The following is a 20,780-nucleotide window of genomic DNA, read 5'->3' as shown; positions in this document are numbered from 1 at the left end:
GAAATGCATCAAATGTTTTTCTGTGTAATTTTATTATTGATAAAAACCTTAATCCTAAAATCCTAAAGTCCTCGTTGTCGTTGGTTATAATATATAATGTAATAATTAGCGCGTTGTGCTTGGTTGCACGTCTGCTCACTATAGCAGCCACAGCAGTCACTGTTACCAACTTCATTTTGATTTTGCTGCACTGTTGCTCCATATAACCTACTAAGTATTTTGCGTTGCCATGTTGCAAATCTGGAGTGCAGAAAAATTTTTCCCGCACTAGAGCGGAAAAGTGATTCTTTGCGTTCTGTAATCAGTGCAGCAATGGCCACTTTTCAACGTAACTGTAGGAAAAAATATTTATCAATGATTAAATAATACATTTTCATAAGTTAATTGAGATTAAATATTTATTATATTTCTACATTGTTAATAACCGATTAGGCAACGTTGCGAAGCTAGAAAATGATTCTGATTTTTTGAATGATGGACAAGGAAAGAAACACCAATGCTAATCAAAAACCCATAACATGTGCCTCACTATATCCTGTCAATCCCAAATAAAACCTAAAATTTAGAAGAATTGGTTCCATGGATCTTCTTTCCCTACCTTATAATAATAATAATTTATTTCCATTAATATACAAATAAGCAATATAATCAATAAAATGTACACAATATTCAAAAGTACAATATATAAAATTCACTTCGAATATAAATAAATTGCATTTCTTCGGAAATTAACCCACTCAACTGTGGGAAACCCAGTTCTAGAGCAGGTGTAGTAGTAATACATTAAATTTAGAGTGGGGGTGCAAATACATTGGGTAAGTGAGCTCACTTTGAATTAATGTTTGAAAAGAATATGTAAAAATATGTTATTTCACTTGAAGAATTTCATATTTATTGTTACATTAATATAAGTTTTGAATAAATGCTTATTCATCTATTTCACTATGTTTATTTTCAAGGTATAAAGTTTTTTCTCAGTCTTCCAACTAATCGAAACCCAAAGTTGTCATAACTAAAATGACTTTGTGACAAATAATATTGAAGTTCTCCTAATTTCCTATGATTCGTCGTTCATATCATTTTACTTCAGTATTTATTGAATCTCAATTCATTCAACTCTATTCCCTCTTTATGTTTCATCGTTCATATAATTTTACTTCTGTGTTTATTAAATCTCAATTCATATAACTATATTCCTCTTATTTTTTTATATTTTAAATTATTTTTTATCTCTTTACTCATGTTTGTTTTGGCCTAATTTTGTACTACGATGATCTTGTATTCCGTCATAATCTCGTTCTCTGGGTTCAGGAATAACCAAAATATGATTTTGGGTTATATCAATTTCATCTTAAAATAGAATAATTGAGGAGAAATGAGATTTAAACATTCAAAATCAGAGCAGTCATGGAATCTCAACACGTTCAGGTTCTATAAATGGGATGGCAAGATAAACGGGATATTATGCTACCTGCCCACACAACGGAAGTGCACTGTCCGGGGTCCAGCGAGCGAGCGAGAGAGAGAGAGATATTGATGGAGAGAGAGAGAGAGAGAGATTGATTAATGAAAGAGTCCAATGGAACCGGAAGTAGACCTACAAGTTCTCACAGACCCGCCCAGAATAAAAAATAAATAGAAAAGCTCAGTGCAAACAAATCGGGACCACAATGTCGATATTATACTATCAAATATTTCATTTCGTACAATTTATTTTTGAAAGATTGCAGTTAGTTGTTAGACTATGAGGGCTAAGCCACATGAGACGTTTTTCAGACGAGTTGGCAGGGCAGAAAGCTCTCAGATTGGCTGATTATCAGCTGATTCTTGAACACCTACCTAATCATCAGAATGCCAGTAAGCAGTCGTGCAGATTGGAAAAACGCCTCGTGTGGCTTGCCCAATCGTGAATGCTTTCTACCCTGCCGAGTGGCTTGGCCCTAAGTTTGTTTCTGGTAAACCGTGCTTGATAATTTTTCCCATTTCACCATTATAACCATGGTTTCGTGACCACACCGGTCACATTTTCAAGTTGACAGTCAACGAAACCTGGTCGTGTACCGAATAACACTATGTAGAATTTGACAACATATGTGTTTTTATTCAATTATGGAACGGTTCTACAATAGACTCAGTTGAATTATTATTATTAGAAATGGGGGAAAAATGTTATCATTAGTCTACTATAGTTGAATTAGAAGATCTTCCGACTTGGATGAATATGAGGAGCAGAGAAAGTAGGGATACAGCGGCGACGATGTTTCCGTGATAGAGCGGAAGGCCTTGTAGTCTTTAGTGAGTGTTCAACACCTCATGATACGCATACCTAGTTTCCTCTATGAAAGCACTGCATCAACTGAACCTGTTTTGCAAACTTGGCAATCGCGCTTGTCTCTATGACGTTATTCATCACTGTAATTGGCTGGACTCGTTCACCATCTCCCTCCATCCGCATATCCCTCCAAGGCAGAAGCCAGAAAGAAGACCTTTTTCTGTCTTGGATGGATCAATACATTGATAGATACAATATCATTTTCAACTATGAATGATTGGGAAAGGAACAACAGGCTTAAAGCCCAAAACTGTTCCTCAAACTATAGAAACTCTTCATGCTCTGAAACAGCGACTATTTCAGCTGATGAATAGCGTATTATAGTCCAGGTTATAAGGTTTAGGGGGAAATATTTGAAAACACTTTTTGACCCCATAGTTCTGTTAAGTTAGGAGTTAGGGGATGCTCATCAAAAGTCCTCACCACTAAAACTTGTGCTAGGTGGAAGGGGGTGGTAACCATCCTCATCCTACTCCTTCTTCTTCTACAAATACTATTTCTCTTTCTTCTTAACATCTATTATTCACTCCTATTTTCCTCCTTTTGATTTCTTCATCTCACTACCATCCTTGTACTGTACTGTTTTGCACCATTTGCCAGTAATAGGCTACACTGTTTCTGTACCATTGATTCTCCTGTTTCTCTTCTCCAGACACACATCAATCAATAGCCTGGCGTCAATGGTCTAGTCCGTCCGTCCAGAGCAGCACACGATGTGTCACGAACAATACCGATCCAAACACGCCAGCAACAAGAGCCCGTTATCACGCACAGTCAAACAATATCTATTACTCTATATTGGAGAATGTTGTATTTGACTGCTCAACAGTTTGTAGAAGCAAATCTCTAATAAAAATACTTTCTGAATGGAAATTGTGTGGAAGTGAAGACTTGGTCTTATTCCGGTCTTTATTATTCTCTCTAAATTCGCAAGAGAAATAGGCAATTATTTTGTTTCCCTTACTGTCATGATAGTCTTTTGTACAAAAATAAGGAATCTATAATATAATAAAGGGAAAAATCTGGTATGGCGCACTCACACAACTTTCCTTGCTCATATTTGAAACTACGATCAGACTTCTGTATATATATATAATTGTTTTGAGAGTACTTTTTCTTTGTGTGAATTGTGAAATTCAATGATTTTTTTAGTCGTCATTTTTTTAAAGTCGCCAAAACAGCTGTTCTACACATGAAATATCAAGACTATGCGTTCTTTTTATGAACTGCGGTACCTACCTACCTCATGCACGAGAAGGAGGTTACTAAGTCCATTTCCCAAGGATGGGGTGGACCCCCCATTGGTTACCCAGAAAGGAGACTCATGCCAGTTGATAGAACTGATAAATAACTATACAGGGTATGAATTTGAAAGAAATCGGTCAAGTTATTTTTGAGAAAATCGTGAAAAGCATGGTTTTTTAGTCATTATCCGCCATTTTTCTCAAGAATATTACGGAGCTCCTGAAATTTTTCCAGAAATGAGACTCATGCCAGTTGATAGGGCTTATAAATAGCTATCCATGGTATAAATTTGGAGAAAATCGTTAGAGCCGTTTTCGAGAAAAACGTGAAAAACATGGTTTTTTAGTAATTATCCGCCATTTTTTCCGCCATCTTGAATTGAATTTTATTGAATTTCTTATTGTCAGATCCTCATGGTATAAGGACCTTAAGTTTAAAATTTCAAGTCAATCGGTTAATTAGGAATGGAGTAATCGTGTTCACAGACATACACACATACAGACCAACACCCAAAAATCATGTTTTTGGACTCAGGGGACCTTGAAACGTATAGAAAACATGAAATTAGGGTACCTTAAATTTTTTTGGAAAGCAATACTTTCCTTACCTATGGTAATAGGGCAAGGAAAGTAAAAATCTGGTAAAGTAAAATCTCACACAACTTTCCTTGCCGTTATGGAAATTTATCACCTGACGTTAGTGTTCACTCGCATCGAGTCTACTATGCAAAGATCCAAGCAGCTGTGACAGGACAATAACGCTGGAGACACACGAAGTCTGCTATCTCTTCTGCTCTTCATAGTGTATTGAATGTACATAATGTATAGACTAATCAACAGTTTGCAATTGAAATAATAACATTTTCTCGAATTTCGAGCTTATTTTGAGTTTTAGGTGAAAATGTTACTAAACATTAATTGTAGAGATTCTCATGCTCAATCTTTTCCACTTGGAATTTTTTGTTCAAATTGTATCTGAAGCCTGATAATTTGTAATCCAAAATCGAACTTTGCATAGATGGGGCGGAGCTCCTGACATTTTTAAAGATATGGGACTTGTGACAGTTGATATAGCTCATCAATGACTATTTTAGGTATAAATTTGATCAAAATCGTTGGAGCCATTTTCGAGAAAATCGCGAAAAACCCTGTTTTTGGCAACATTTTCGCCATTTTAGCCGCCATCTTGAATTGCATTTGATCGTAATTGTTCGTGTCGGATCCTTATAGTGTAAGGAACTTGAGTTCCAAATTTCAAGTCATTCCGTTAATTGGGAGATGAGATATCGTGTACACAGACGCACATACACTCATACACACACACACACACAGACCAATACCCAAAAACCAGTTTTTTGGACTCAGGGGACCTTGAAACGTATAGAAATTTAGAAATTGGGGTACTTTAATTTTTTCGGAAAGCAATACTTTCCTTACCTATGGTAATAGGGCAAGGAAAATAAAAATCGGCTTATACACGTACGGGACAGCCGTATGTTTGACGCATCATCACGTCTGAATTGAACTACTGGTCTGATCAAGTTGAAATTTTGCAAATAGATTCTTAATTAACCGAGGATGATTATAGGCCTATTTAAAATTCTTCAAAATTTCAGTAGGTCAAGTTTTTGATTAGACCCTTGAGGAGCACGGGTTACCTGCTACTATAAAGTAGTGTGTTTTACTAATTGTTAAAAGTAGTCTGTAGAACGTATTGTGGCCTCTCAGGAGTTTCAGAGTTGCATTATCAGATTACAAAATATGCGATAAGTAGTGATATTTTACTATAATTATTTTCTCAAGGACTCCAATTTTATCCTGTTATGTCCTCAAAAATATCAAAGAAAGAAGTGATTGAATTCGTTGGCCAACAAGCTTGAACGGTAGAATAGTTCCAAGAGTATCTGCTCAAAATCTGAAGCCACCGTCAGTTATTGTAAAACATGCAAACATAAATCAACTCTACAACGGAACTTCGTTCAATAAATTTATGTAAGAAACACATAAAAGGGTAACATAGAACCCCACTTCAGGGGGTTTCATATAGCTTTTGACAGTTGATTACGGCCGTATAGTTGACACAAAAGTGTAAAATTGGTTATCTATTGAGTATGTCTTGCCAAATTACCTTGATAAGTTATAGCGTCTAACAACAAGTGAAGATGATTGAATTGTTCAACCAAAACAATAGTTTTTACATACAAGTAACATTTCAAGAGCTTAGCTCATTTTAAGGTCATAATAATCGTCCTATCGAGATGACTAACCGCAGTGTGGTGAACAAGCTTGAGGAAATTGGTCCGGTAAATGTTTAAACAACACTCGTATGACAATAAATCGCAAGAAATGCCAAGAATATTGTCGTTGTTCATGAGGAAGTGCAAGAGAATCAGTGACAGACACAAGATCGCTTCAACTAAAGTTATACGATCATCAAGGATATTGATCAATAACTCTTCAGTCCTCTAGTCCATACTTTGTGAAGTTCATTGATCTGATAGCTGAACTGTAGGCTACTGATAGTTATATTATTAATTGCGTAAAGCAAACATACACTCAATTAAAATCTAAAGGAATAAAACGATCTAATCTAATCCAATCGCTCTCTCTCTCTCTCTCCCGGTCGTGTGTTGATGGGAAGGATATTATTTTATATCCTCTTCAGAGAATCGACAATAATTATTTGTAGAAACACCGCCGATTCATGAAGTTACATCACAATATTATAGTTATTCTAATTGCATTCAATCTTTATCCTCATTAATTAAGTTTTAAAACAGATCCTTGCGAAGCACGGGTTCCTGCTAGTAACATCATAACTTTGATAGAGTGGGAGCGAGAAAAATGTGACAAGCAGTGATGACGTCACGACGTACAAAATGTACGTAAGCGTAGGAGCCATGACCCGCTCTCATTTGACCGCGGGGCGAGTTCGTATTGGAAACGCAAGTGATATTGTCATTAGGAAACCCCAGCGTAGTCATAGCACACCCCACCACTTCGCACAATAAGCCGGCAATTCAATATAGTGAGATTCAGTACTTACCGTCAGCATTCATTAATCGAGATGCATAGACGTTATTTATAGGGAATGGTGACAATTCAAAGTGAAAATCTCACTCTAGGGACTTTCACCAACATGAAGGGGATTATAATTAGACCCTTGAAGGATTGGGGTCACTGGAACCCTTCAATTTCACTGGAAACCCCCCCCTCCCACAGCCTTCTACAAACATAAATACACAAAATCCTGGGAGAGATCCTTCTCCAAGAAGGAGAAATCTTCTTTTCCTTTTTCGGTTGTGTATTAATGGAAATGAAATAATTTCATACCATTGTATTATAAAATGTATTATTAGACGAATTTCAAACTGGCACCGTCTATATACACTATTACTATTGTACAGTATAATACAACTGTCTATAAAGGGTGAGTGAAAAGGGTGAGAGAACGGCTTAATATCTCATACACAAAGGTAATTTGATGGTGGTTGTGATTGGGGATCCTACTCAAATAGAAAATACTACTTTACTATGACTTTGAAAATCTGGTCCGCCATCTTGGATCCGCCATGTTGAATGAAACATTATTTTTTTAAATAGGAAGGTGGTCATGCGATACATGATTTTGATACAGAATTTCAAGAAAAAATGAATTGCGAAAACCACACATCGATATCACAATTCGTTTAGAAGATATTCACATTATTAATCAATACCATGCATATCAGAAATTAAATACATAAGTCGTATTGATTAATCTTCTAAACGATTTGAGATATCGATGTGTGATTCTCGACAGTTGTTGAAACTCCGCCGATTTATTTAGTTAAGCAACATATTACAATAGTACATTATCAAATTTCAAATTGCAGTCCTCTTCAATTCGATCAATAATCCCCCAGGCTTTGTAAAAATTATTATTGATTTAATTGGCTGTATTGTCATTTAATGTGAATTAGTGCATAAACCAGCATTGTTCTAATTGTAGTCTAATTCACATTAAATAATCTAATCTTTCTTCGTCTTATTATACTTTCCATCCTACTTCTCGTTTTCTTCTACTCTTTCCTACTCCTTTTATCCTTCTTTACCTCCTTTTAAATTAATTGACGCTACCTTTAATAAGATTAACAATAATTGATGAATAGGTCGTCACTGAACCCCAGTTAGTTACAGTAAAATTTAATGGACGTACGTGCAGCCGGGTCAATGTATTTCTATTTCAAAAGTTTTATAATTTGTAGGTCTCCTGGGCAGCCAAGCTCAGTCGAATAACGGTTATGCACAGTTCGATTCACTTGAAATGTCAGTATTTGTCGATTGGGAAGTGCTGGTGTTATTTATAAGTTATGCTGTCAGTTGAAAGTAAACCTCACACTTTAAACAGAAATATAGCCTCTTAATTAATATTCTAGAGGCCTGGTGCCATAGAATAATTGACAACTGCACCACTATTGTTGGATATATACTGAAAGTATTACAATACAATAACCTGGAAGCTGGAATATTGCTTCAAGCTTGAGAGAGAGCATCATCACTGAAGCAATGAGTGAAGGAGGAGGAGGAGGAGGATGATGAAGACGAGGAGAAAGAATAATAGGAGGCAAGGAAGAGGAGAATGAGGAGGAATGGAAAAGATGCTCAGTGAGGAGTAGGAGGAGGAGGATGGATGGTGGGAGGTGAGGTGGAGGAGGAGAATGACAAGGAAGAGTAGAAAGAAAGAGGAGAAATAGGAGGTAGTGGAGCAGGAAGAGGAATACGTAAAAGAGGATAAGGATGAGGAGGAGAGGAAAAGAAAGTGTGAAGTGTATTAGGTGAAAGAGGAATGGGTGAGGGAGATATCTTAATTCCTTGGAATTAATCTATAATATTGTGAATAAAAGAATTGGCTTTATTTATTCATTTATTGGCTGACTTTACGTGATAGGCATATTTTCATTCTTATTAATAAATCAATTTAATCTATAATATTATAAAGAAATGAATTTTACTTTATTTATTTATTGGCTTTACGGGATAGGAAATACACGAATGAAGCATCATCACGTCTGAATTACTCAACTAGTTTAGTAGAATTTTTTAGACGTTTGGAATTTAGTAGAAGTTTAGTAGACTGGAATTTTTCATAAAGATTCATAATTTTACTGAGGATGGTTATAGGCCTATTTTCATTCTTATTAATCAATCAATTTAATCTATAATATTATAAAGAAAATAATTGGCTTTATTATTTATTCATTGGCTTTACGGGATAGGAAATACACGAATGACGCATCATCACGTCTCAATTACTGAACTGGTTTAGTAGAATTTTTTAGAAGTTTGGAATTTAATAGAAGTTTAGTAAACTGGAATTTTTCATAAAGTTTCATAATTTACTGAGGATGGTTATAAGGCCTATTCTTATTCTGATAGATCAATCAATTTTAATTTAATAATGAAAACAGATTTATTCAATTTGTGATTCAAGTTTACGCAACGATAAAAACCCAACCAAACAGAGCTATCTTCAAGTGATTCCGTGGCGTTATTGCTAGCACGCGTGACTCACGAAAGGAAGATTGCAAGTTATAGACTGATCAAACTCATTTTTATTATTGAGAATTTTCAACTCTGATGAAGATCATCCACGAATTTTGACAAATGATAAATAATAAAACTATTTTTCGATGTTCCCTAGGCATAAAGAGATTGCATTTTACAACATAAAATTTTCCCCAGTGCAAAGAGCTAGTACTGGATGGAGAACAGTAGGAGAGAGTATGTTGGAATAAAAAGGATAACATAAATAATAAGAAGAGGGAATGACGGAGCAGAAATAATTGAGGAATAAGAGAAATGTAAGAAATGTGAATAATAGATGGGACCGAATAGTACAGAAATAGAAAGGAGAGAAAGTAATAATAATAATGATAATGCGAATGAATGGTAGACAAATGTGAAGAAGAACAAGAAGAAGAAGAAAAAAAAGAAGAAAAATAAGAAAAAAAGATGAAGAAGAGAGCGAATTGCTAGTGGGAGGAGAGAGAAAAGGAGAAGAAGATGAGTAAATTATGAAACACAAAAATTATCTACATCATCTGTCTCAATAGAAATTTGAATTTGAAAAAACACTCTTCAAATACACAATAAGACGAGTGGAAAAGGCTTCTCAAGAGTGTTGGTAATTAGTCATTGAGGGTGTTTTTCAATCACCAAAAATGCCACCTTTACTGCATGGACTCAGGTAGTTGCTACTGTCAAATGTATTCAAAAGGAGGGAGAAGTGTCAAAAGAGGTGGTTCTGGAGGAGGAAGAGTGGTAGAAGTAGGTGGAGGAGAAGAAGTATGACTGAGAGGAGCAGAGGAGGAGGAGGAGGAGGAGGAGGAGGAAGAAGAGGAGTAAACGAAGAAGTACACAAACTCTTTGGTAATTAAAGTGTCAAATGACATCTCAGCTGAGAAAAATAATCTATAGACTGATCTATATCATGTGACAATCATCTATTATTAAAAAATCATCATAATTTTTTTAAAGCAAAAAGTACAGAATGCGACATTGGCAGCATTTTGTTCAAAGAAAAATTTGAAATAATATCAAGATCATAAATAGAAGGCCTAGTGAAGCTTGATTTCTCGTACCTAGTGCTATTAATTTGAAAGAAATTAAATTATTAATTGTATTTCTTTGTTCAAACAGATTAAAGCGGGTTATTAGAATCAAGCAGAATTATGATAGTTACAATCTTTTCATTGAATTTTCGTCGACCAACTTTCACAAATGAATCATTAACAGAAAATGCTTGCAGATAAAATAATGAAATTTTTATGATACATTCTTTAAGGTATTGTTTATCAAATGACAGTTACACCAGGTTGCACAAGAATCTGTCAACTTTTAATCCTGATTAAATGTCACGAGAACCAATTGGAGAAGCCTTCTACTCAGAAACCCCTTTTCTGATTGATTCTTGTGGGATCTAATCATGATTAAAATTTAACAGGCTTTTGTGTAACTGGGCCTTGATCTAACAGTATATCTGTAAATTAAATAAATTTATTCAATTCAAAAATAAAACCCAATTTGAACTATTCCTTAGAGCTGGAGTACATTTTTTTTCAAATTTATAGTATGTGTAATCAAACTTTCTGGGCCTTTTATTCATTATAATCTTAATATGACAGGCTACTAATTTTTTTTAACCTCTCATTATCTTATTATTTGAAGTATTGTGCTCACTTAACCCTAGTGTCCGGTTTCCCAATGTTTTCCATTGAGGAACTTTGGACTACATACGGCGAGGTGGAACTACCCTTGGGTCTCCCCCACCATTGAAAGCCATACGCTAATAATAATTTTATAAACGAATCGCAAAAAAAGATTTTCCTAAGAAATGTATTTAATTTTAGTAACTTGATAGTATCGAAATCAAAAAACTTCGACACTGTCATGTCAGTGCAAAAACCTGAAAAACCAAAAGCCTGATGCAAAACCGGACGACAATGCCATGACTACTTCCCTTAATCGCGGTTAATTTTTTTAATGAACATACGTACAACCGGGCTGCAAGTTGCTGTAATAATTTCATAAATTCTCCAATCTCAATTTTTCTTCATTGGTAATAATTTACTTCTAATGTAATGTAACCACATTTGATAGAAATGATCCATGGCCAAGTAACGTGAAAGACCAGCAGTAAGTTATAAGCAAGTTTTGTAAAATCATTGATGTTTTAATTTCAGTATCAACTGCGTTTGATGAAGAAACATTTCTATTCTTGGGAGCAAAGTACAATTTCGTAGTCTGTCTTTCATTCTCTTTAGGTATGCGTTCTCTTGATGCTCAAGCCTCAAGGCCGACCGTTATGTTCATCAAGAAAAAGAAGAGGGAGATGAAGAAGAAAAAGAAGAACTACTGGAAGTCTTGCCAGAACAGCCAGCCTATCCCGTTTATTCTTTGTTACTGCAGCTCCACAGCTTATTCGCATATGAATGAATATGCTCTCACTTACTATAGTAAAATTCATTTCGTAATTCAAATTGTAATTCATTTTGTATTTCAAATTCATTTAGCCAGCAACGCTGGCAGATCGAAGTTAACCTCACTAATTATTTTAAGAAACCTAAATTTTACAAAATATTGCACACTTTTCCGAGCTGACAAAGATGTCTACAAATCGATGAGACTTGTGCATGGCCGATGATGAGATTTCTGCTGAGGGTGATGCCCACATGTGCTCAAGGCTTGTGCGTGGGTGATGAGGCGGAAAGTTGATAAGAGATGAATGGACCTACAGTTTTAGGTGGGTTCCGAACCACCGGGGAGCGATTTTACAACTCATGAATCAAGATGATGGGTTACGAGCAAACGGGTTGTCATTTAGAAGCTCCAACTTTCAAACTAACAAGAGAGGAGAGATAGAAATATTGGAATACAATAAAAACAAAGAAAGAGAATTCGAATATTGTGAAAGTTTGAGGTGAGATAGAATAAGAATAAAATAAGAAAAAGAATAAGATTTGTCCCAAGAATAAAGATAAGATTTGTCCCAAGTAGGCCTATAAAGGAAGCAACAATATTCTTGAACTAAATAGATAGAGAGAAAATAGAAGTTTTCAACATTAATACTAGTTTTCTTTATCAAATCAGATTATTATATAAGTAAGTGCAAAGTAAATTGAGACTTGGCCCTACATCCGAGAAAATAACAGCGTTGCCGAATTGTGTAAAAATTGCAAATTAAATTTAACCCCGGTTAAATGAAGTTATCTAACGGATTGAGGCGAACGTAACGGGACTGCAAACGTGTGAAAACTATCATGATAATCAATTTAATTATTGAAATGAAAATGAATACCATGTGTAGCCTACTTATGATAGTATTCACATATGGTAGGTTGGTAAAAAGTGTTCACTGCCATAAGAACCTCTGGTATTATTTTTCGTTCAGTGGACAAGATCTTGATTTAAGGAAATGCACACGAGAAAACCTGTCTTGCCAGGTTGAATATATATGGAATGGTGAGATTCATTACAAACGGTCAGCATTGGTTTAATGGGGTGCGTTGATGTTATTCTTGAAGAATATTGGCAGTTCAAAGTGAAACTCAACATAAATACATCCAACACAACATTAAGCCTAACATAACATAATACATATATAGTTTACTGGCTCCACTCATGCCTCTAAAAGGTTATGAAATTCTAGAGTGAGATCCTCTTCAAACAGGCAGCATTGGAATAATGGGAAGCGCTTATTTTATTCATGATAAGTACTGAAAGTTATATCCCTATACAGCCAGTTCTACTATTTTACATTGAAGCGTTCACACAATGATTTTTTTTATTGCGGATGATGCCCGCTCCCGCATGAGCTTTTTTGCTTGTACGTGGGCAATGGGAAGTGCGAGGGTGATTTGATGAGATGATCAAACGTCCATGACTAATCGATGGGATTCTACGGGATTCGAACCCGCGACCAGGTAGCACTAGCAGACTGAAGGGTGAACGCCCTAGTCAACTCGGCTATCTGGCCGACAAACTAATTGGGCAGACTATTTGACTACAGTGAGGTCTACGTTCTAATGGCAGTGGAGAATGATAGGAGAACAGCGATGCCGATTTTCTACCTTGGTACTGCCTTCAATAAAATGTAGCTGATTCTGGTTTGGTCATGTCAGAGGCCCTGAAATTGATCAGGTGCGACCTGAAAACCCTGACACCAGACCTGAGCCAGCCAGGTCAGCTGATATTATTAGTATATAGCTGATTCCGGGATATCTGAATGTGATATCAATTATTGTTCTTCCTTTTTGAAAATAATCAAATAATTATATTTTATTCGTTAAGAAAATGACGTTTTCAATTATTATTCAACAATAAATGTTTAAAATTCAGATTAAATATTCTGTTAAATATATATCTATACTCTGTCCAAATTGGCATGAGCTCTGAAGGATTAGGCCGACCCTCGTACTACTCACAAACGCAAGCGCAGTCTCCTTTTGCGTGTGTGAGTAAAGGGATGGTCGGTCTACCTGTATACTATGTAGTATACATAGAATATCAATGGCGCAGGTAGGCCGGCGTGTTTGCCTGCCCGTGGGAGAGGGAGGGCTTAATCTTTCAGCGCTCATGGCAGTCTGGATAGAGTATACATCATTAAAAAGGATCTGGCAACGTTGCGGAGCAACGAATGATAGCAAAACCAATGATAATGAAATCTGTCATAAGGTGGCCCTCACCACACTTATCTACTAGATCCACTAGTAAAAATCGAAAAGGAAGCGAGTGAATATCAAGGTAGAATATAGGGTGATTCACTCAGTCTAAAACCGTCAGCATTGGTTGATATGAATGGTTAGCTATTTACAAAGAATACTGTCATTTTAGTTTGTAATTTATATATATGAGAATTTCACTAGATGATTCAGTCGTGATAAAGCTTGATTCAGTCGTATGGGAACCTTATCGATTACCATAAGGCAGCTGCAATTTTATTATTTTTCTCGGGACTCCAACATCTAAAGAAGGTTGAATACTCAACTGTTCGTGGTTTTTATATTTGAGTAATGACGACCGGTTTTACCATTATTTTTCTCACTCATGACCAATGAGAGGCATGCTGAATGGGACGACATAAAGTCTTAAAATATACAATCAGCTGATGAGTACTCAACCTTCTAAGAATCAAGTTCACTTTAAACAGTTAGCATTCTTCAGGTCTCAACTATACAGGTGTCTTAGAATCTTTTTAGCCTGTTAGCCGAATGTATTGTCTCTTTCGAGGTAAACTATACGAGCAGAATCGACGCTCCCCTTGAGAGGCAATGCTTTCTAAAGACGCACGAAATAAATTCAGCACCTCAAAGACGCCCGCATAGTTTGGGCCATATATTTAAAAATTAAATAAAATCTGAGAATAAGCGATTGTTACTATAAAATATTATCCATATATTTTAACAATGCATCCCATTTCAACAATGATTTACTATAAAGTATTATCCTTGAGAGTGCAGACAACAGGTGGATAACTAATCAACTCGTCCTGTGATAAGCGAAATGGGTTCAAATGATATAAAAATTGATCTGCAGTGCAAGCTAAGATCATTGCAGTGCATAAGAAGGGATCTTTTGACACCTGGAAATTTCAGGCCTATCTCCCTATCCCTATCCTGCCTGTTTTCTCAAAGATCCTTGAATGCATCATTGAGAAGCAGGTATGCTGGTACTTTGAGAGCACTGGTCTGTTTTTAAATGCACAGGTTTTAGAGCTTGCAGAACTACAGCCCAGGCAGTTGGAAGGCAAGGGACCACTATTATGAAGGGTTTTGATAGCCATGGTTTCACTGTGTGATCTGAGCCGTGCTTTCGACACAGTTAATCACCAAAGTGATAGTATTATGGAATCACATAGGGAGACATTGAAAATCTCCAAGACATATGTCAGATTGTAACCAGGAAGTTCAGTTTAATAGTGAGTTATCATAAATGAAAGCTATTTTACATGGCGTTCCCCAAGGATTCATACCGGTTCTACCAGTGATGGGTGACAGGTTGGTTGCATTTGCAGATGACACCACAGGTGTAAACAAAACATTGGACAATCTGACTGTAGTAATGGATCAGTTTCTATCTCAGCTTTGTTTGAATTTAATTATTTCAAACTAAATGAGATGATGGGCTTACATCTGGTTTCAAAATCGACATGGACAACTACATCTATGATAAACGTAGACCAAAAAATATTCATGAAGCTACCACCGATTATTCATTTTAACAATTCTTACAGTTCACATTTTTTTAATACACTGTATTCAACACACATAACCTAATCATTTTACACAAGTCAAAGTTAGTGTTAGGGTGTGGCTATTACATAGAATTTGTTGAATTAATTCTGTTTTGTGAATAAATGTATCAAACAACATCTAAACTAAACTTTGAAAAACTATCATTGGTTACAATGAATAATTATAAACTTGAATTTATTATAATTTCGTGAGCACAAACCGTTCCTTGAAAAATATGACATAACCTAAGCCTACTCTAATGTTGCATCCTAAAGATTCAAATAGAAAACAGTTTCCGGAGGAAAACAAAGGTAAAAACACATATTAAAATAATTTGTGCATCATGAAATAAATAAATGAAGTGTTAGGCCTAATACTACAACGGGGCACAGAGGTGTTTGACCTAACACACGAACTCAGTCGAATTGCAATGGTTAGGTTGGAAAGAATGAAGTTGCCTAAGCCAATATTTACAAATTCAAAGGTCGTTTTAAAATAAGTTGTAAGATTTACTCACTTCTTCTCTCCTCATAATCTCAACCTGAAGCCGTTTATGAAATTCGTCACACTCATCTTTATATTTTTCCATTTCTTCTTTCGTTTGTCTCATCTTTTTCTTGAGCACATCAAGTAGGGTACCTTGCTGCATGTTTGTCGTCATGTTTTGTCGATTTTACAGTTAGAATTCTTATAAACAATTTAAAAACACACGCTACTTAAGCTAAATATATACACTGGACAAAAATTTCACCGAAATTCCGCACTGAACAACAAATATGGCTAAATTTACAGACCGAAAATGGAATACTGGCTTAGCTATAACCACGAACGCCAGAACTGAAGAACTACTTTCTGTATTACTCCGCGAATCATTCTCCCACTTCGAGCAGGTGGTTACTACAATGAGATTCACTTTAAACTGTCAGCATGGATAGGCCAGGAAGCTTTGGTATTGTTTATGAGCAGTGCTAACAGTTTCAAGTGAAGTGTCCTCACTATGGGAGAGGAGTCAAACTGTCAGCGTTGATTCAACGGGAAACGTTCATGTTCTTGAACGAGGAGTACTGACATTTAAAAATGAATTTCACTATGGATATAGTCTGTCAGTGTTAGTTGAATGAGAATCGTTTGTGTTATTCATATGGAACACTGACAAATTATATGAATCTCTCTATTAAAGTAGTCCCTTTTGACCTGAATCATTGTACACTTCAAACATCATAGATTTTTTAATAAAAAATTATTGTATTTCCCTGGAAAAATTCTAAAATTCATAAATAAAACTAAATAAATACAAAACTTATTTTATTGTTTATAGTAATAATTAATTTACTGTGAAGGTATCAAATAAAAATAAATAGTCCTACAGTACCTATAACATAAAAAACTTGAATAAAAAAGAATGTTTTATATTTTTTCATCTACAAAAACAATTCAGGTAAGAACAACAGGCATTCACCTATAACTGCTTTAAACCTCAATTTGGAGTACACAGTCTAAAGTTTATGTAACTTACTTAACGTTAATGATAATATTTAATTCGCACACAATTTCGAGTCCAAAAATGTATGTACTACAATTTTGAATTTATCAAAATAAATGTAGTATGCTGATTAAAGAGAAGAAAATGCATTTTCTTCGACTTTATTTGGAAAATTCCAATGAGTTCTATACTTTTTGAGATTTTTCTAAGATTTTTGAGAAGAGCAGATAAACTATTTTCTTTTTTAAGTGGACAGAGAGAAGTAATTTATTTTTTTTAATATTTCTAGTTTTTACTTTTAGGGTCATTTGCACAATGCTAGGGTGTAAACGGAATATTTCTTATAATGGATTAAATCAGAGATTTAAGCTGTATTAAGTTCAAATTGCTATAACGTTTTTTATGTTAAAATTAAACTGATCCAATTCAGTTTAAGCTTTTAGTACAAATGGCCGTTGTTTTACATTGTGTATGTAGCTAATAACATTGAGGAAAGGAAGCATAAAGTATGCTTTATTTCTTTATACTATTACCGTATCAAATCAAAAACATATAATAAATAAAAAATAAAAGCCATGAAACATGTTGTTTACATCCACTTTACTTTTTGAGATTTGATTACACTAAATAATAGTCTACGATTTGTAATGATTGCTTCCACTTTTTCATTTCTTTTGCATTTCCAATGAAACACTGTTATCATAAAAAGGAAGGAGTTGGTTAAGTCTAAATTGCCCCCTGTGGAAGGGGGAGCTTTGAGTCGATCATCGTACTCAAGAATGTGTTGAAAAACAGAATTCACCCACAGTATCCATGCTTGTCGTAACGAGGCGACTAAAATGGACCTCAAGGCAACTCCAGAAGTTACCTTACCTTCAAACACACGGGATCTGCCCCTTCAGGGCAGTTTCGGTGAGGCAAAAAGAAAAACCCAAGAGACCAGAGATGGGTGAAACTCCAGGCACAGATGTGGGTCAAGAGGCTGAGTCGAGGGTGGCCGGGCGCCCTAGAGGCAGTTAGGCGTCCCCTCTCTCATCGGAAGGACCTACAAAAAGACCAGGAGTGGAACTCACGTAGGTCACGAGGACTAATCAGTCTGAAGAGACTGCCAAGTATATAACACTGGATTGCAACAAGCAACTGGGTGATGAATGGGATGATAGTGTAGGGAAAACTCCTGGTTCTTGTAAAGAACACAGGTATTAGTTTGCCTAACTAACATACTTCTTAGGAACACAATAAGCTTCGGTTGACGTGTGGGGTTCTTTGAACCTTTGGATCCTTGAATCCGTCCCTTCAAAAACAATAAACAATAAGTCTAAATTAAAAAAAAAAATGTATGAAAGCATTTCCATTGAGTTCTACCTTCCCTTGAAGTTTGAAGTATATTTAGCTAGTCGGGAAGTGGTCGATAATTGCGTGAAAAATTAATAAGTTACAGACATATGAGGGAAAGTTCATAGAAATAATGTAGATCTTCAAGTGTATACATCAGTGTATTTTAACGAACAAATTTTTGTACATGATTTTGAATAAGATTGATAATGATAGTATATTTCCATGGTTGATAATGATTGTTAAATAGTAAAAAAGTACTAAAATATTTTGAAAAATGGTTGTTTCTTATTATTTAATGGTTATTGTCAGTTATTATTCTTTTCGATATCACTTTCCATAACAAACTTCTTGTTGATGATCACTTTTTACTTTCCTTGCCCTATTACCATAGGTAAGGAAAGTATTGCTTTCCGAAAAAATTAAGGTACCCTAATTTCTAAATTTCTATACGTTTCAAGGTCCCCTGAGTCCAAAAAACTGGTTTTTGGGTATTGGTCTGTATGTGTGTGTGTGTGTGTGTGGTGTGTGTGTGTGGTGTGTGTGTGTGTGTGTGTGTGTGTGTGTGTGTGTGTGTATGAGTGTATGTGCGTCTGTGTACACGATATCTCATCTCCCAATTGACGGAATGACTTGAAATTTGGAACTTAAGGTCCTTTCACTATAAGGATCCGACACGAACAATTTCGATTAAATGCAATTAAAGATGGCGGCTAAAATGGCGAAAATGTTGTCAAAAACAGGGTTTTTCGTGATTTTCTCGGAAACGGCTCCAACGATTTTGATCAAATTCATACCTGAAATAGTCATCGATAAGCTCTATCAACTGCCACAAGTCCCATATCTGTAAAAATTTCAGGAGCTCCGCCCCAGCAATGCAGATAGATTCCCAATTATCAGGCTTCAGATACAATTGAAACAAAAAAAAAATCAAGTGGAGTAGATTGAGCATGAAAATCTCTACAATTAATGTTCAGTAACATTTTCACCTAAAATTGAAAATAAGCTTTAAATTCGAGAAAATGTGATTATTCAATTGCAAATTATTGTTGATTCTATTAAATCATTCACTATGAAGAGATAGCAGACCTCATGTGTGTCTCCAGCGTTATTGCCCTGTCACCAGCTGGCTCAAATCTTTGAATAGTAGACTTGTGATGCGCGGGAACACTAGCGTCAGGTGATCAATTTTCATAACGGCAAGGAAAGTTGTGTGAGTGCGCCACACCAGATTTTTAATATTTTAACGGACAAAGCAGTTTGATTTGCAATAGAATCAGATTGATTTTATTTTCAATAGAATCAATTTACAAGCAGACAATCAGACTACTATGTAGTAATTCAAGTACTGAAAATTTAGTATTCCTCGATGATTAATTGTGTTCCTATTTCCACTATTTATTATGTGGATATTTGCTTCAATAACTTGTATTTTAAGAAATTTAACATCTGTTAGGGCTTTAAAGTTCATGATTTATAAACCACATAGGAAGAAAAAAGTATTTTAGACATAACCAAAAGGTTTTGTCACCGCGGTCATGAATTTTTTTTATTCAATCACAGATATCTTTGTACAATATGGAACCAGTTTGGGCGAAAACCCTCCCATTCTAAAGCGTTATCATTATTTTTTCTATTTTTCGAACATACTCCACATGAAAACTTGCAATCAACATTCACTGTGATCGCGAGTTCATCATGCTCTCCCCATGAGCTTCAACTTGATCTTCAACGTGATAAAAATGTTGAAGTTTGCCATAATTTTGTCAAACTATGGACCAAACAGACGTATACTGTTATCATTATTACAGACTAGCCGTCAGGCTCGCTTCGCTCGCCATATCCGTCTAGCCAGGAGGCTCCGCCCCCTGGACCCCCGACTGGATCGTACAGGAATGAAAAATGCAGGCTCGCTTCGCTCACCTGCATTTTTCATTTGAGCATTTTCATCATATGTTAGGACAATCCAGTCGGGGGTCCAGACTAAACGTCTGGCTAAACGGATATGGCGAGCGAAGCGAGCCTGACGGCTAGTAATATAATATTCCCAGGATTGAAGTAGCAGTGCCCAATCAATTTTTTCCGCGATAAATGCATTTAAATCTAACAAAGTCAACTCAAATTAATGCCAACCTGACAAAATTATTAATTTAGTTGCCAGTTAACAACTGTTTCGAAGAGGTACTCTATCTAGATTATAGTTCTATAGTAACATATGATATGGAAATTTCAATTATAATTAAGAGATTGGGAGAAGAAGAATATACATGCTAAAAGAAGAACTTTAAACCCTTAAAAATAACCCTTAGAGTTAAAATATTGCCAAAAGATTTCTTAGTGCACCTCTAAAGGGCCAACTGAACATACCTACCAAATTTGAACGTTTTTGGTCCTGTAGATTTTTAGTTCTGCGAGTGAGTGAGCGAGTGAGTGAGTGAGTGAGTCAGTCAGTCAGCCAGTGAGTGAGTGCCATTTCGCTTTTATATAGATGATAATTATTATTATCATATGATTTCAATACACTAGTTACCAGGACGTTAATAACAGTTTAGTCTTGAATGTATTAAAATAAAGATGGTTGGTTGATATGAAGAGTATTATTTATTCAATAT

The 20,780-nt window shown here is 35.5% G+C and overlaps 1 protein-coding gene across 34 annotated transcripts in view; it reads right to left on the bottom strand.

The window, feature by feature from the left end:
- LOC111054303 (tropomyosin) overlaps positions 1–20,780 on the bottom strand; it is a 134,217-nt gene that overhangs the window by 76,155 nt on the left and 37,282 nt on the right. For 4 of the 34 annotated variants that reach the window (XM_039435666.1, XM_039435668.1, XM_039435663.1 and 1 more), the window contains exon 1: positions 15,868–16,204. The exons of 21 other annotated variants lie outside the window; for them this stretch is intronic. In XM_039435666.1, the coding sequence (XP_039291600.1) occupies positions 15,868–16,011 (144 nt within the window). In that variant the 5' untranslated portion in view covers positions 16,012–16,204. Of the gene's footprint in view, positions 1–15,867; positions 16,220–20,780 lie in introns of those variants that run through there. 9 more of the 34 variants (XM_022341304.2, XM_022341303.2, XM_039435661.1 and 6 more) reach the window with 5 other exon arrangements.

Source organism: Nilaparvata lugens, chromosome 9 (genome assembly GCF_014356525.2).
Source record: "Nilaparvata lugens isolate BPH chromosome 9, ASM1435652v1, whole genome shotgun sequence".
Classification (NCBI taxonomy): domain Eukaryota; kingdom Metazoa; phylum Arthropoda; class Insecta; order Hemiptera; family Delphacidae; genus Nilaparvata; species Nilaparvata lugens.
Note: the sequence above shows the minus strand (reverse complement) of the source record. Positions and strands in the feature narration are given on the sequence as shown.